This window comes from Pseudopipra pipra, chromosome 2 (genome assembly GCF_036250125.1).
Source record: "Pseudopipra pipra isolate bDixPip1 chromosome 2, bDixPip1.hap1, whole genome shotgun sequence".
Taxonomy (NCBI): Eukaryota; Metazoa; Chordata; class Aves; order Passeriformes; family Pipridae; genus Pseudopipra; species Pseudopipra pipra.
In genome coordinates, this window is record NC_087550.1 from 119127133 (window position 1) to 119141281 (window position 14149).

A 14149-nucleotide genomic window follows, 5' to 3' on the forward strand; every position below is an offset into this window, starting at 1 on the left:
CTCCAGGGAGACCTGAGAGCCCCTTCCAGGGCCTAAAGGGGCTCCAGCAGAGCTGGAGAGGGACTGGGGACAAGGGATGGAGGGACAGGACACAGGGAATGGATCCCACTGCCAGAGGGTAGGGGTAGATGGGATATTGGGAAGAAATTCCCTGTGAGGGTGGGGAGGCCCTGGTCCAGGTTGCCCAGAGAAGCTGTGGCTGCCCCTGGATCCCTGGAAGTGTCCAAGGCCAGGTTGGACAGGGCTTGGAGCACCCTGGGCTGGTGGAAGGTGTCCCTGCCCATGGCAGGGGTGGCACTGGATGGGCTTTGAGGTCCCTTCCAACCCAAACCAGTCTGGGATTCCACTCTGTGATGCTCTCAATGTCCTCCAGGTCTGCAGCCCCACTGGGGTCGTGGTCTGGGGGAGGGTGACCCAGCCAGGAGAGGGTTGGATGGACATCCCAGGAACACGACTCCAGCAGGGTGTGTGGGATGTTTCACTTCAGTGACAGGAACCACCTGGGGCAGTGGAAGGTCTTGGCTGATATTCCCTGGGATCAGGGAATACGGAGACCTGGGAGGAGCTGTGGGGTCAGTGGGGGTGGCTGGTTAATGCCAGGTGTGTCCTGGGGCTGCTGGGTGGTGCTGGGGTTACATCACACGGTGGGTCAGGGGGACACTCCGTACTCACCCCGCCGCCCTCCCGACGGACACTGCGGAACAACAGAGGCACGTCAGCTCCTGCACTGGGAAGGAGGGGAGCTGGCAGGGGCACCTGGGCTGCTCCAGAGCTGGGAGCTGGCTGGGAACGAGGGCTGGGGGCACCTGAGCCCACCCAGCCCTGTCTGGTGGCCCAAAACACAGGGACCCCGTTCCTGTTCGTGTCAGGATGGACATCCCAGTGCCTGTCCTGAAATGGAGCTCAGTGACCTCGTGGAGAGGCTGGACAGCCACTTAGGAGGGAGGAAGGATGTTGGATCAGGAGAGCAAGGCTGGAAACAGTCACCTTCAGGTCTCTGGGCTGTTGCTGCTCCAGGCAGGAAGGGAATTTGCTGTTGGCACACCTGGCTGTGCTGCCCCACGGCTCCCGGGACACTTGGTCCTCCCTTGCCAGTGGAAACCCTGGATTCTTGCCTCCTCTTCTTCCCCATCCTCCATGGTAGCAAAAAAGCTTGGGCACAGGCTGGAGGATGTGCCAACTGCCTTGGAATAGCCAAGGACCTTGCCTGGCTCCTGCAGTCCTGGCTCCTGCAGCTTCACTTTACACTGATCTGGAGCTTAAAGGCAGGTAGGAATTGTCCCTCAGGTGAGACAGGAAACAGCTCCTGGAACTGTGGGTTTGGACTTTCCTGTAGGTTTGGGGAGGTTTAGGTTGGATATTGGGAAAATTTCTCCATGGAGAGGGCTGTCCAGGGAGGTGGTGGAGTCCCCATCCCTGTGGGGATTTAACAGCCATGTCCATGTGGCACTTGGGGACATGGTCAGTGGTGGCCTTGGCAGGGCTGGGGATGGACTCCACGGTCTCCAAGGGCTTTCCCAACCCAAACTTCATACACTTCCCTGACGCACAAGAAAGCACGGAAAGTACAACCAAACTCCTTCTAAATCTCTCCTAAAACCACGGATACCAAAAGAGAAAGACCTTATGGTTTGCAGAGGGAGAATTCCCAGAGGGTGCAGCTCCAGGGCAAGGCAACACCTCTCCTACTGCTGGGACGCCACGTGGTGCCAACCCGAACACTCAGTCCCCTGATTTCTCGAGGGAAGAAGGCCCTGCTGCCCTGGCTGACACCCCCCAGTGGCAGCACATCCCCCGTGTCCCCTCACCTGCTCCAGCTCCTGCTCCGCGTACTTCTGCCGGCTGAGCTCGTTCTCGGTGCCCTCGCGCAGCTCCCGCAGCCGGTGGGCCTCCTGCTTGGCCATGCTGATCTCGTCCTGCAGCTTCTTCTCCAGGTGCACCTTCTCCACCTCCACGGAGCGATGCTCCTCCTGCGCCTTCTGCAGCCTGGGACACACACAGGGACGGGCTGGGCTGGGCTCTGCGGCCACGGGCAAGGAGCCCCCGGGGCAGGGGCTGCCCCACAGCCCTGCCCTGCCCTCAGCTCTGCCCAGCCCTGCCCTCATCTGCCCCGTGCTCACGGCAACACACACCTGGAGGGGCAAGGACAAAGTGTTTGGGAAGAAATTAAACTGTCAGCTGCTCAGCTTTGCTCATTTACTGAACGCTCAGGACGCGTTTTCTTCATTTTCCAGAGCACACCCAAATTTCCTTTAATAAGCCTCAAATTAAGTTGAGTTTTCGGTGTTTTCCAGAAGTGAAAACTTCAGTAAAGCAGAGGAGGGGCAGATCTGCCTGAGCAGGTCTGACCACCCAGAGGGGGTGGCTCCCTGTTCCCCTCCCAAAGGCCTTCAAATTCGGACACGTCTTAATCCTGCCTGGAAGTTCTGATTTTTCCTCACGCCAGCCCCTGCCCAAACCTGACCTGCCCCTCCCCAGCTGGAGGCCCAGGCCCTCAGTGACCAGTGACTCTCCCCAGGAATCGTCCCTCCTGTGTCAGGCGGGCTCTGCCCGGGCTGTTCTGCTGGCCCTGGATTTGGATTAGGATTAGGGTTAGGATTAGGATTAGGATTAGTCCCCACTCCAGGCCCAGCCCAGAGCCTGCGTGGTGTCCCCAGGGAGCCACACAGGGCAGCTCTGCCATGGTCCCTGTCAGTCTCTCCCACCCCTGGTGATTTTTAGGATTCTACTGAGTTGTTAATAACAGGCTGATTTTCTAACTGTGATCGTCTGTGCCTGGTCCATCTCGGGAGCCAGACAGGTCCTGGCAGCCCCAGAGATGTGAAACTCGATGGTTTTATAGCCCAAGATGGTCCCCAACCACCATCTCACTCATCAGACCCTCTCTGCAACAAGCCTTCAATACCAAAGGGCCCCTCTCTGGGGCAGCTCCCCAAGTCCCTGTACCAGGAAGGTGTCATCCAGGTGTTTTAGGGATCTCCTGGACCTATCCCAGCTGTGTGGTGTTCCCAGGTGACACCCAGCCAGTTGAGCTCCCCCAGGGACAGAGTGGTTAGGTTGGAGGTGTCCCTCAGATCCTTATCAAGAATTCCTTGGAGTTGCCATCCTGGCTGGGTGGCCCAGAGCAGCCTCCCATGACAACACCCGTGTCATCTGTCCCTCAGTCAGGGAACCACAGAGTGCTTTGGGTTGGGAGGGACCCCAAAGCCCATCCAGTGCCACCCCTGCCATGGGCAGGGACACCTTCCACCAGCCCAGGTTGCTCCAAGCCCCGTCCAACCTGGCCTGGGACACTTCCAGGGATCCAGGGGCAGCCACAGCTGCTCTGGGTCCCTTGGGGGCTCACAATCCAGGTGCTGATTTTCCATACAATCCACACATCTTCAACACAGCCCTTCCCACACGTTCAGGCATCAGTGGGATGTGCCAAGACATCATGAGTCATTTAATGGACTGGGAAGTGTCACTGCTGAAGGATGTTCTCAAAGGTATTTGGAAGACGAATAAAAAACAGGCTTTTGTATCAACATTCCCATCTCCTCAGGACCATTTCTGAGCTGTTCAGCAAATCACAGCACCAGGCTCAGCACCCTGAGCCTCCCTGAGCTCTGCTCAGCACTGAGCTTCACTCAGCCAGGGAAGGAGGGGCCTTCAGGCTCTGGAAAAGAAGCTTCTGAGCAGAACTTCAGCACGACTTCTCCACAGGTCCAGCAGAACTGGTGCTGCCCAGGGTCTGATGTTCCCACAGCAGCTGAAGACCACAACTGAACCTTGCTGGGGCCAAGGAGTGAGGAACTGAAGGAGCATTTGAAGTATTTCCCCTCAAGGGGCCTCACCAGGTCCCCAGTTCACCTCCCAGCCCTTGAGCTCGGTGCCCTGGGTGGAGGACGAGCCCTCCCAGCTGCTCTGGCTTAAGGCTTCAGGCTCCAGCTAAGCCAGGCACAAGTGGTTTTGTGTTTCTTCCTATCGGAAATTCAGAACTTCCCAGGAGCAGCTCCTTGTTTACAGGCTCCCAAGGTCGTTCCCACGGGCACATTCCCGCAGCCCCTCGGAGTCTGGGGCTCTGAGGTGACACCTCTGAGGCCTCCTGGCTGGACACAGCGCTGCTGCTGCGGGACATGGACGTGGAAAAGGCATTCCTGTGGCCTTCTGGACGCAGGAAAAACAAACCAACCTTTCTTTGGGAGTGTTTCCAACCTGTAGCTCCTGGAGTCCCTGTGGAACCAGCTGTGGATTGGAGCCGGCAGAGGGGAAATGCACTTTGTCTCCAGGCTGAAAATCAGGTCACACCCTGTGGTGGCACCACCCCAGGGTGGCATCACCCCCTGGGTGCTCTCAGGTGTCTGCTCTCCTCACACACACAACTGGTGCCACCACACTGGAGGAGGAGGAGCCTTTCCAGCAGCACTCACGGGTGGGACAATTCCCTGAGGACGTCCTGAGCACACGGGCGAGGAACCAGGCTGGGGGTACACATTCCAAACATGGGCTGTCTGCAGGTCTCCAGCTGGACATCCCTGGGATCCTGGGGCTTGCACAGGTCACTCATTGTCCCCCCATGACTGGCCAGGATGGGTATCTGGGATCAGGCTCCATGTTCCACTGGGAACATGACCATCACCTTATGGAGCAGTCAAATCAAGGTTTATCCTCCAAAACTACACTCAAACCTCCTGGGAAGCAGTTCCAGCCCCAGACTGTCACTCTGCTATTTGCTAAATCTGCCCCTAAAATATCTTGCTGCCAAAAGACCCCTCAGGTTTGTCATCCCCAGGGGTGAAGGCTCTTCTCTGTCCCAGAAACAGGAGGATGATCCAAACCAAGGAGTGACAGGGACAGGAGAGGAGCCCCTGCAGGTCCCTCCTGCTCACTCAGGGGGAGCAGCTGGGGGGATTCTGCCCCTCTGCCCTGCCCAGGTGAGACCCCCCTGCAGAGCTGCCTCCAGCTGAGGAGACCTGAGAGCCCCTTCCAGGGCCTAAAGGGGCTCCAGGAGAGCTGGAGAGGGACTGGGGACAAGGGATGGAGGGACAGGACAAAGGGGAACCACCAGAGGGCAGGATGAGATGGGATATTGGGAAGGAATTCCTCCCTGGGAGGGTGGGGAGGCCCTGGTACCGACTGCCCAGGGAAGCTGTGGCTGCCCCAACCCTGAAGAGTCCAAGGCCAGGCTGAACAGGGCTTGGAGCAAGCTGGGCTAGTGGAAGGTGTCTCTGCCCATGGACTGGATGAGCTTTAAGGCAGGTCCTTCCCAACCCAAACCATTCCATGGTTCTCTGACTCTGTGGAGGAACAGGCCAGGTGAGCACACACACACCTTCAAACACAGCCTAGGAAGTGAACCCCTGCAGGAGCCCAGCACCCATCCGAGCTCTGGAGGCTGCTGGCAGCTTCTGCAGGTCCCTCAGGAGTGGACTGACTCTGGTGTGAGGCACCACAACAGCTAAAACCAGTATTTTCTGCAATCTAAAGGAATAAGGACCTTGCAGGAAGAGGACCCAGCTGAGAGCTCCAGCTGGGTGGACACACAGAACCTACCGCTCCTGAAGGTCGTGGAGAGACTGCTCAGCTCTGTGGAGACCCTCCAGGTCCTTCATCATCTTCTTCATGTGCTCCTTGGAGTAGCGGTTCTGGATGTAGGCGAACCAGCAGCCGCCCACCCCGATGACGATGGACACCACCAGCATGAAATCCTTCAGGTGGTTGTGTCGGGTCACTGGAAGAGACCAGAGACACTCCTGAACCCCAGGACTAACTCCCAAATCTGCACTGGAGCGGGACAGGAGAACTCGGGACAGCTCTAGAAAGAATTCAGGACTCAGAAAGGGAAGGAGCTACTTTGGTGTCTGAGGGGAACACCAGAGGGTTCACACCATTCATTCAGTTTGGAGACACACACAAAGGAAAGAAGCTGAGATTCCAAATGTTACAGCTCTGATTTGCCTGGCAATAGGTGGTACAGCAGGGACTCCACACAGGAACCCCCTGAAGAGCTGTGCTCTCCCGGGGCAGCACAGGCAACACTGAGTACAAGGATAAGCAAGATCAGCAAGAGCCAAGAAGGAAATAATTTGAAAGAATAAACTGAAGGAACACAGCTGTGATCCCAGAGCTGCTGGGGCAGCACAAGTATCACACTGCCAAGTTGCCAAACTTTCTACAGAGTCACAACTCAGTGTGGAAACTCCCCTTTTCAACAGTTGCTTCAAAAAAAAAGGTGTGGACGCATGTGAGGGAAGGAGAGGAAATAAGAGGGGGCTTAAGTGCCACACAGAGCTCAACAGAGACAAGCAGACTTTTTTTCCCTGTAACTATTTGTCAAATCCTCACCCAAGTGTGTGCTGAGAAGGCCACAAAGCAAAGAGCAGCTCAGTCACGTGAGCTCTGACTCAACGTTCAGTATTCGCTGGTTTTAAACCCAACGAGGGGAGACTCACTCCAGATATTGGGAAGGAATTCCTCCCTGGGAGGGTGGGGAGGCCCTGGCCCAGGTTGCCCAGAGAAGCTGTGGCTGCCCCTGGATCCCTGGAAGTGTCCAAGGCCAGGTTGGACGGGGCTTGGAGCCACCTGGGCTGGTGGAAGGTGTCCCTGCCCATGGCAAGGAGATTGGATCAAATGGACTTTAAGGCCCCTCCAGAGCCAAACCCTTCTCTGATCACTAAAATATGTGTGTCACACTGGCAGAGCTGGGGGAACAGGGAAGGGGCCCTGGGAGGTGGAAACCTGAAGAGGGATGTAAAGCACATCATGGAACTCCAGGGCTCGGGGGCTGCCCAGCAGCCCCACACTGGATTGACCCCCGAGGGGACAGTGGTGCCTGGGATGGAGGGGATTTCCCTGCGGGGGGAGAGGGACAGGACCTTTCCCACGTGCCCAGCAGACACCCAAGCACCATCTCCCTCGTGTGGACACCAGGTGTGACCCATCACCTGAGAGTCCCATCACTGTGAACCCATTCCCTGTAAATCCAACCCCGGAGAAGTAAACATGGAGAGCGCCGGGCCTGCGGCCCGTCCCGGATGGATCATCACAACATCCTCTTCCTAAGCAGCACATCCTGGCTGCAGGTCTGAGATCTTGAATCCTTTCCCTTCCCCTCTGGAGGCCCGTGGGGGTGACGTGTCCAGGTGCTTTGTGTCCCCCCCAGGGTTGCTCCCCTTCCCTGCCGGCACAGCCGCCCCCAGCCCCAGCCCAGCACACCCAGTGCTGCCCAGAGCAGCCCTGCCAGCCCCACCCGCCCTGAGTCACCTCCTGCTCCCAGTGCCAGCACCAGCCACGCCTGGGACATCCCTCCCCTGCACCAGCTCTGGCTCGAGGGGAGCGGGTAAGGAAAGTAAGGAAAACTCAGCTGGGATGTAAATGTAGAACCACGGAATCCCAGACTGGTTTGGGTTGGGAGGGACCTCAAAGCCCATCCAGTGCCACCCCTGCCATGGGCAGGGACACCTTCCACCAGCCCAGGTTGCTCCAAGCCCCGTCCAACCTGGCCTTGGACACTTCCAGGGATCCAGGGGCAGCCACAGCTTCTCTGGGCAACCTGGGCCAGGGCCTCCCCACCCTCCCAGCCAGGAATTCCTTCCCAATATCCCATCTATCCCTGCCCTCTGGCAGTGGGAAGCCATTCCCTGTGTCCTGTCCCTCCATCCCTTGTCCCCAGTCCCTCTCCAGCTCTCCTGGAGCCCCTTTAGGCCCTGCAAGGGGCTCTCAGCTCTCCCTGGAGCCTTCTCTTCTCCAGGTGAACCCCCCCAGCTCTCCCAGCCTGGCTCCAGAGCAGAGGGGCTCCAGCCCTGGAACATCTCCATGGTCTCTCTGGACTCCTCCAGCAGCTCCACATCCTTCTGCTGTTGGATCCCAGGGCTGGAGGCAGCTCTGCAGGTCAGAGTTGCTGCCTCTGGACTTGCTGTACCAGGACTTTCTGTAACTCCAGCTCCTGCCCTGCTGCACCTCCCCCCTGTGCCAGAGGCCGATGGCCGTGGGGCCGTTCCCAGCCCAGGCTCAGATTGTTCTTGTCCAGTTTACTGTGACTTCAATCCCCCTGGATTTGTCCCTCAGCCCTGGCTGGCACAGTCTGTTCACAGCCTGTTCTGCTCCCGTGTGGCCTCGGCTGCTCCTGCACTGTCACCCAGCACCAGGCACAACTTACACCTGACAGGCTGCAGGAGAAGGGAAAGTGCCCCATGGAAGACTGACTCCTCTACCTCTTTTCTTCCCTTTTTCTGGGGGAAAGAAAAGTTTTACTAGAGTTGTTCCACTCGACTGCAAGACAATGTCCTGTGGGGTTTGCAGCTCTGCCTTGGCTTTGTGCTTGAAGGAAGGTAAAAGGATGAAAAAGGGGTGAAGGTTTGAAACTGCAGGAGGGACAATTTGGATTAGAGATCAGAGAAAAGCTTGTACAGTGAGGGTGGTAAAATGGAGATGCTCCAAGGGCTGGAGCCCCTCTGCTCTGGAGCCAGGCTGGGAGAGCTGGGGGGGTTCACCTGGAGAAGAGAAGGCTCCAGGGAGAGCTGAGAGCCCCTTGCAGGGCCTGAAGGGGCTCCAGGAGAGCTGGAGAGGGACTGGGGACAAGGGATGGAGGGACAGGACACAGGGAATGGCTTCCCACTGCCAGAGGGCAGGGATAGATGGGATATTGGGAAGGAATTCCTGGCTGGGAGGGTGGGGAGGCCCTGGCCCAGGTTGCCCAGAGAAGCTGTGGCTGCCCCTGGATCCCTGGAAGTGTCCAAGGCCAGGTTGGACGGGGCTTGGAGCAACCTGGGCTGGTGGAAGGTGTCCCTGCCCATGGCAGGGGGTGGAATGGGATGAACTTTGAGGTCCCTCCCAACCCAAACCAGTCTGGGATTGCCTGTTGATATCCAGCCCCAGCCCTTTCTTGAGTCCTTAAAACTCTTTTATTTGCCAGTGAACCCCCAAGGTAACTGTGGAAAGAAAGAGATGTCCTGATTTCCCCTGCCCATAAGAGCAGCCAGGCTGCTCAGGTTCCCTGCTCCTGCCTTTGTAGGGTCACAGCTGTCCCTCCTCTCAGAGATCCCAGCCCTGAAGCTCCATATGAATGCCCAGGCACCCCTGGCACACGGAGTGAACAATCCATGGGATAACAGTGCCAGCCCCTGGGGAGCCCATGGAAGGGCCAGGGCTGCCTTCCAGCCGAGGTGCAGGTACTCCAAACCCCATCCAGGGAACTGTAAATATTTGGGATGGATGGTGAATCTCAGGGCAATAAATTTAGCTGCTGTTTGCTTAGGAAATCCTCCTGCTTTAAACAAATAATGATTCAGCTGGGCTCAGAGGACTTGTCAAAACCACGTGTAATACAGTGCAGGGAAAGGAATTGGTTCCAGCAGCTGCTCCAAGTCCTGTCCATGCTGGCCTTGGACACTTCCAGGGATGGGGTATCCATAACTTATCTGGGCAACCTGTGCCAAGGCCTCACCACCCTCCCAGGGAGGAACTTCTCCCCAGTTCCTAAACAGAATCATATCACAGAATATGGACAAGCATCCATGGCTTGTGCCCAGCTGTGGAACAAACCCCACTGGGGGACCCCTGTCCTGGGATGTGGGGCCATGGAAACACCTCTCCTGAAACCCCATGGGCACCACACAGGTGCCACTCCCTGGCCTTCGGAGAGGTGGCCAGGACAAGCCCCTGGATGGATGGAGGGATGGATGGAGGGATGGATGGAGGGATGGATGGATGGGTGGATGGAGGGATGCTATCCTGGATGGATAACCCAGTGCACAACATCCTGTTTGTCTCTGAACCTCAAACTCTGCCATCAAGGTGCCTTGAGCCATCTGTGAGGAGACAAATGTCTCGGTCTCCATCACTTCAGGGTTAGAAAAAAACAAAATTTAACTTCACTTTTCACAAAAAATATCCATTGTTCTGAATTTTACTGCTTGTTTCCTGAAATTCCCCTCTCCTATTCCCCTGTTTCTCCTGTTTTCCCTCCCCTCTCCCATCCCTGCAAGTGTCCAAGGCCAGGTTGGACGGGGCTTGGAGCAACCTGGGCTGGTGGAAGGTGTCCCTGCCCCTGGCAGAGGGTGGCACTGGATGATCTTTATGGTTCCTCCCAGTCCAAACCAGTCTGGGATTCCATATTTCACCTGAAGTTGTCCTATTTTGTGCTGGATGAATTCCTGAAGCACAGGAACAGGACACCAAAGGGACAGACACAGAAGGAGCAATCACTTCATCTTGCTCAGATCATAATTGCACCACACTCCCTGCACCTGGGTTAATTACAGAGCTGGAGTGGTCAGACCTGTTTGCCTTAGGAAAGGGCATGCCTGGAGTCTGGCAGCAGAATCCAGGAGCCTGTGGATCCACATGGAAATGGGCCAGGATGGAAAACTGCTGCTGGCTGAACCTCTGCCACGAGCCACAGGAGACACCAGAGTAGAAACTCTGCAGCCCTGGGGTGGGAAAGGCTTCCCTCAGCAGCAGGACATGCTGTGTCCACGTCCTGCAATCCCAATCCCAATCCCCAGGGACAATGCAGGACATCCTGTGTCCCTGTGCTGCAATCCCAATCCCCAGGGACAATGCAGGACACCCTGTGTCCCTGTGCTGCAATCCCAATCCCCAGGGACAATGCAGGACACCCTGTGTCCCTGTGCTGCAATCCCAATCCCCAGGGACAATGCAGGACACCCTGTGTCCCTGTGCTGCAATCCCAATCCCCAGGGACAATGCAGGACACCCTGTGTCCCTGTGCTGCAATCCCAATCCCCAGGGACAATGCAGGACACCCTGTGTCCATGTGCTGCAATCCCAATCCCCAGGGATTGCAGCTCCTGCAGCCCAAAAGGTCACCCAGCCCTTCCCGAGGCTGCCAGTGGCTGGTGACAGGAGTTTTGCAATCCCTTCCTGAAGGAGCTGCTCTAGATAAACAGCCTCGAGCTGTGACTGGAGACCAAGCCATTCAGGTGACCAGAAACCAGGAAATTTTACCTTCTAGAAAGGGTTAAATCTCTACTTCAGCGGCAGATTCCAGGTGTATTTCCCCTGAAATACACACACCTGATCCATGCAGAGTCACGGAATCCCTGCTCTGGACTGGGAGGGACCTGAAAGCCCACCCAGTGCCCCCCCTGCCATGGGCAGGGACACCTTCCACCAGCCCAGGGTGCTCCAGCCTGGCCTGGAACACTGCCAGGCCCAGGGCTCCCAGGTGTGTCCCAGCCCCAGGCTGTTCCCAGCCTGACCAGGACACCGGGACGGGTCACTGCACACTTTCATCCCGTGACCCAGGGAGGCTCATTCCAGAGCCAAAGGAGCCCAGGGCGGAACGGAACAGCTCCAGCAGGGAGAACAGCCATTAATCTCAACCCATTACAAGCCATTCACTTGGCCATTTACAGGGCACCAGCAACTGCCAGGGAAATTCCACCCCACAGGAGTCGCTGGGCTGGAGCTGCTGTTGGACGGGGCTTGGAGCAACCTGGGATAGGGGAAGGTGTCCCTGCCCATGGCAGGGGGTGGCACTGGGTGGGCTTCAAGGTCCCTTCCCACCCAAACCAGTCTGGGATTCTTTAATTGATGCTTAAAAAGCCACTTAAAGAACAGAGGAAGCACCAAGTGGTGTTTTCAGCAGTACAAACTCCAGCCCTCAGCAACCCCAGCTCAGGCAGTTCCTGGGCCATTTCACCCCATTTGCACCCTGTCACCCTCATTTTACACCTCCTGCACTGGGGACACACGACAAGTAAAAGGGGAAGAGGAATTCTGTGTAGGGAGAACTCAAATCATGCACAGGCAGCACAGCCTGCCCTAAAACCCCCCTTGCCTGCACAGAGCTGGGCCCTGAGCACCCCCCCAGAGCACCCAAAGCCCATGGGAAAGCAATGACAGGGAGGGAGGGAGACAAAAGCACCTTGAACTGGGAGCAGACAAGAGCCAAAGGGAAGGGATGCAAAGGGAGCACCTTGAGCACACCCAGATAGGCATCAGAGGGCTTGAGATCCAACTGAGCCTGGAATGAGCTTCAAAGGAGCTCCTCGTGTCAGCCATCCTGGACCCAGCCTGCTGCTCCCTCCTGCTCCAGAGGTAGCTCATCCACAGCCTGAGTCACCCACAGAGCCCCAGGACACCCCAGGAATGGCAGCAGCTCCCCTGGGAACAGGCAGGGCTGCTGCTCTCAGCCCCTCAAACCCCCCCCATCAGCAGCACAGGAAGGACAGACAGGAAGGTTTCACCCTACGGACACAGGAGATCCCAGCAAGAAGGTCGGTCTGCACCCCTGGGAGCAGCTCCCAGAGATGGGAATGCCAGCCCAGGATGCCTCTGAGCTGCAGAGCTGCTCCCACAGATCCAGAGACAGCCTGCTCCTGTTCCAGGGAGCTGCACTGGGACGATTCCCCAGGGTGAGGCAGTTTGGGTCACCCAGGCCTGTTTCATCTGAGCAGACACAGATCCTTGGGATCGACAGCCCCAGAACCTGATGACCTGGGGGGTCCTTTCCAGCCTCCAAGATGCCATGCCCTGGGACTGGGGTACTCACAGAGAGGGGGCCCGAAGAGCACCGTGTCCAGGGCCTTGAGCTGCAGCTTCTGCCGGTGGCTGCGGTCGGTCATCTTGAGCACAGTGCCCATCATGGTGGCATTGTTCACTGCCAGCCTAGGGGAGAGCAGAGCAGCAGTCACTGGGGTTCACAGCTGACCAGGAACAGGGAGACCAGGGGAGCAGGACATGAGAGCTCCCTGCTATCAGCACAAAGGAAATCCCTCAGTGTTGGTGTCTCTGACCCAGGGTGTCTCTAGGACAGGGTTTACAGCAGCGTCTTTGGGAATGGAGAGAGCAGGGAAAAGCAAGGCCAAGCCTATCTCATTAGTCCTGACAGCCTGAGGGACTGATTTCCCATCAAAACCCATCTTCTGGTGTCCTACCAATCAGTAATAGTTGTTTTTTCACCAAGTCTCCACTGCCTTTGCCATCCTGTGTCACACACCACAAACTACACTTCTCACTCAGAAATGTGGACACACCATGTGCTGCCTCAAAAACCTCCTTGTTTTATTCCCAGTTAACTGGGATTTATTCTCAGTTAATCCCTCCTCCCCAGTCAGTTTAAAAGCCCCTTTTCCAGTGACAAGAACCTTTCCCGAAAAGCTGCACTGAGGTTTTTCAAAACTGTTGCAAGTTTAGGCCAACTCACAGCCAGTGTTTCTCTTATCCTGGCATTATGGAATGATGTGGGTTGGAAGAGACCTTAAAGCCCATCCAGTGCCACCCCTGCCATGGGCAGGGACACCTTCCACCAGCCCAGGTTGCTCCAAGCCCCGTCCAACCTGGCCTGGGACACTTTTGGGATGGGGCAGCCACAGCTTCTCTGGGCAACCTGGGCCAGGGCCTCCCCACCCTCACAGGGGAGAATTTCTTCCCAATATCTAACCCAGATTTCCCCTCTTTTCTCTCAAAAATGGAGCAGAACAGGAATGAGACTTTGCTCTGCCCATGCCAAGGAATTACATGTGAAGTCAGGAGCTGCCTGGGATCTGTTTTGCCCCTGGCACACGTCCCAGAGGCTCCTGGGGACACGGAGGGCACTGACCTGGGCATGGCGTGGCCGCTCAGCTGCAGCTTTCGGAAGGTCTCCTCGTACTGGGGCAGCTCCACGTAGGTGATGAGCCACTGAACCACCTCGTCCACCGTCCAGTTATACACTGAGGAGAGGCACAGGACAGGCAAACAGCTTAGCAGGGGTCCTCAGCCCCCAAAATCACCCACCAGCAACAGCAGAGCTTCACCACACACTCCCCAACCTGCCACCCTCTGCGAGGGAAAAATCCCTGCAGAGTTCACAGAGAACCCCCTGCAGTGAGGAAGGATCCCCTGGGATCACAGAACCATGGAATGACACAATGGTTTGGGTTGGGAGGGATCTTAGAGCCAGCCCCTGCCATGGGCAAGGACACCTTTCTCCAGCCCAGGTTGCTCCAAGCCCCGTCCAACCTGGCCTGGGGCACATCATGCAACACATGTTTTTTTAGGACAGAGGGGCCTTTTTAATAATTTATCAACCTCTGTCCTTGCTCAGACGGGCTGAGCTCCTGCAGCACCTCCCCAGGCTGCAGCAAGGCTGGGCTGGGAATCCCCTCCTGCTGACAGTCAGCTCCTCACAGCCCTGACATCCCCCATCCATCTCCTTCAC

General features: G+C 57.1%; 1 protein-coding gene across 13 annotated transcripts in view; it reads right to left on the bottom strand.

Moving 5' to 3' along the window:
- STIM1 (stromal interaction molecule 1) overlaps window positions 1-14149 on the bottom strand; it is a 67927-nt gene that overhangs the window by 19896 nt on the left and 33882 nt on the right. For all 13 annotated transcript variants that reach the window (XM_064647209.1, XM_064647210.1, XM_064647213.1 and 10 more), the window contains exons 4-7: window positions 13550-13661; window positions 12500-12615; window positions 5536-5713; window positions 1809-1986 (exon numbers count right to left, since the gene is read on the bottom strand). In XM_064647209.1, coding sequence (XP_064503279.1) covers window positions 1809-1986; window positions 5536-5713; window positions 12500-12615; window positions 13550-13661 — 584 coding nt within the window. The remainder of the gene's footprint in view (window positions 1-1808; window positions 1987-5535; window positions 5714-12499; window positions 12616-13549; window positions 13662-14149) is intronic.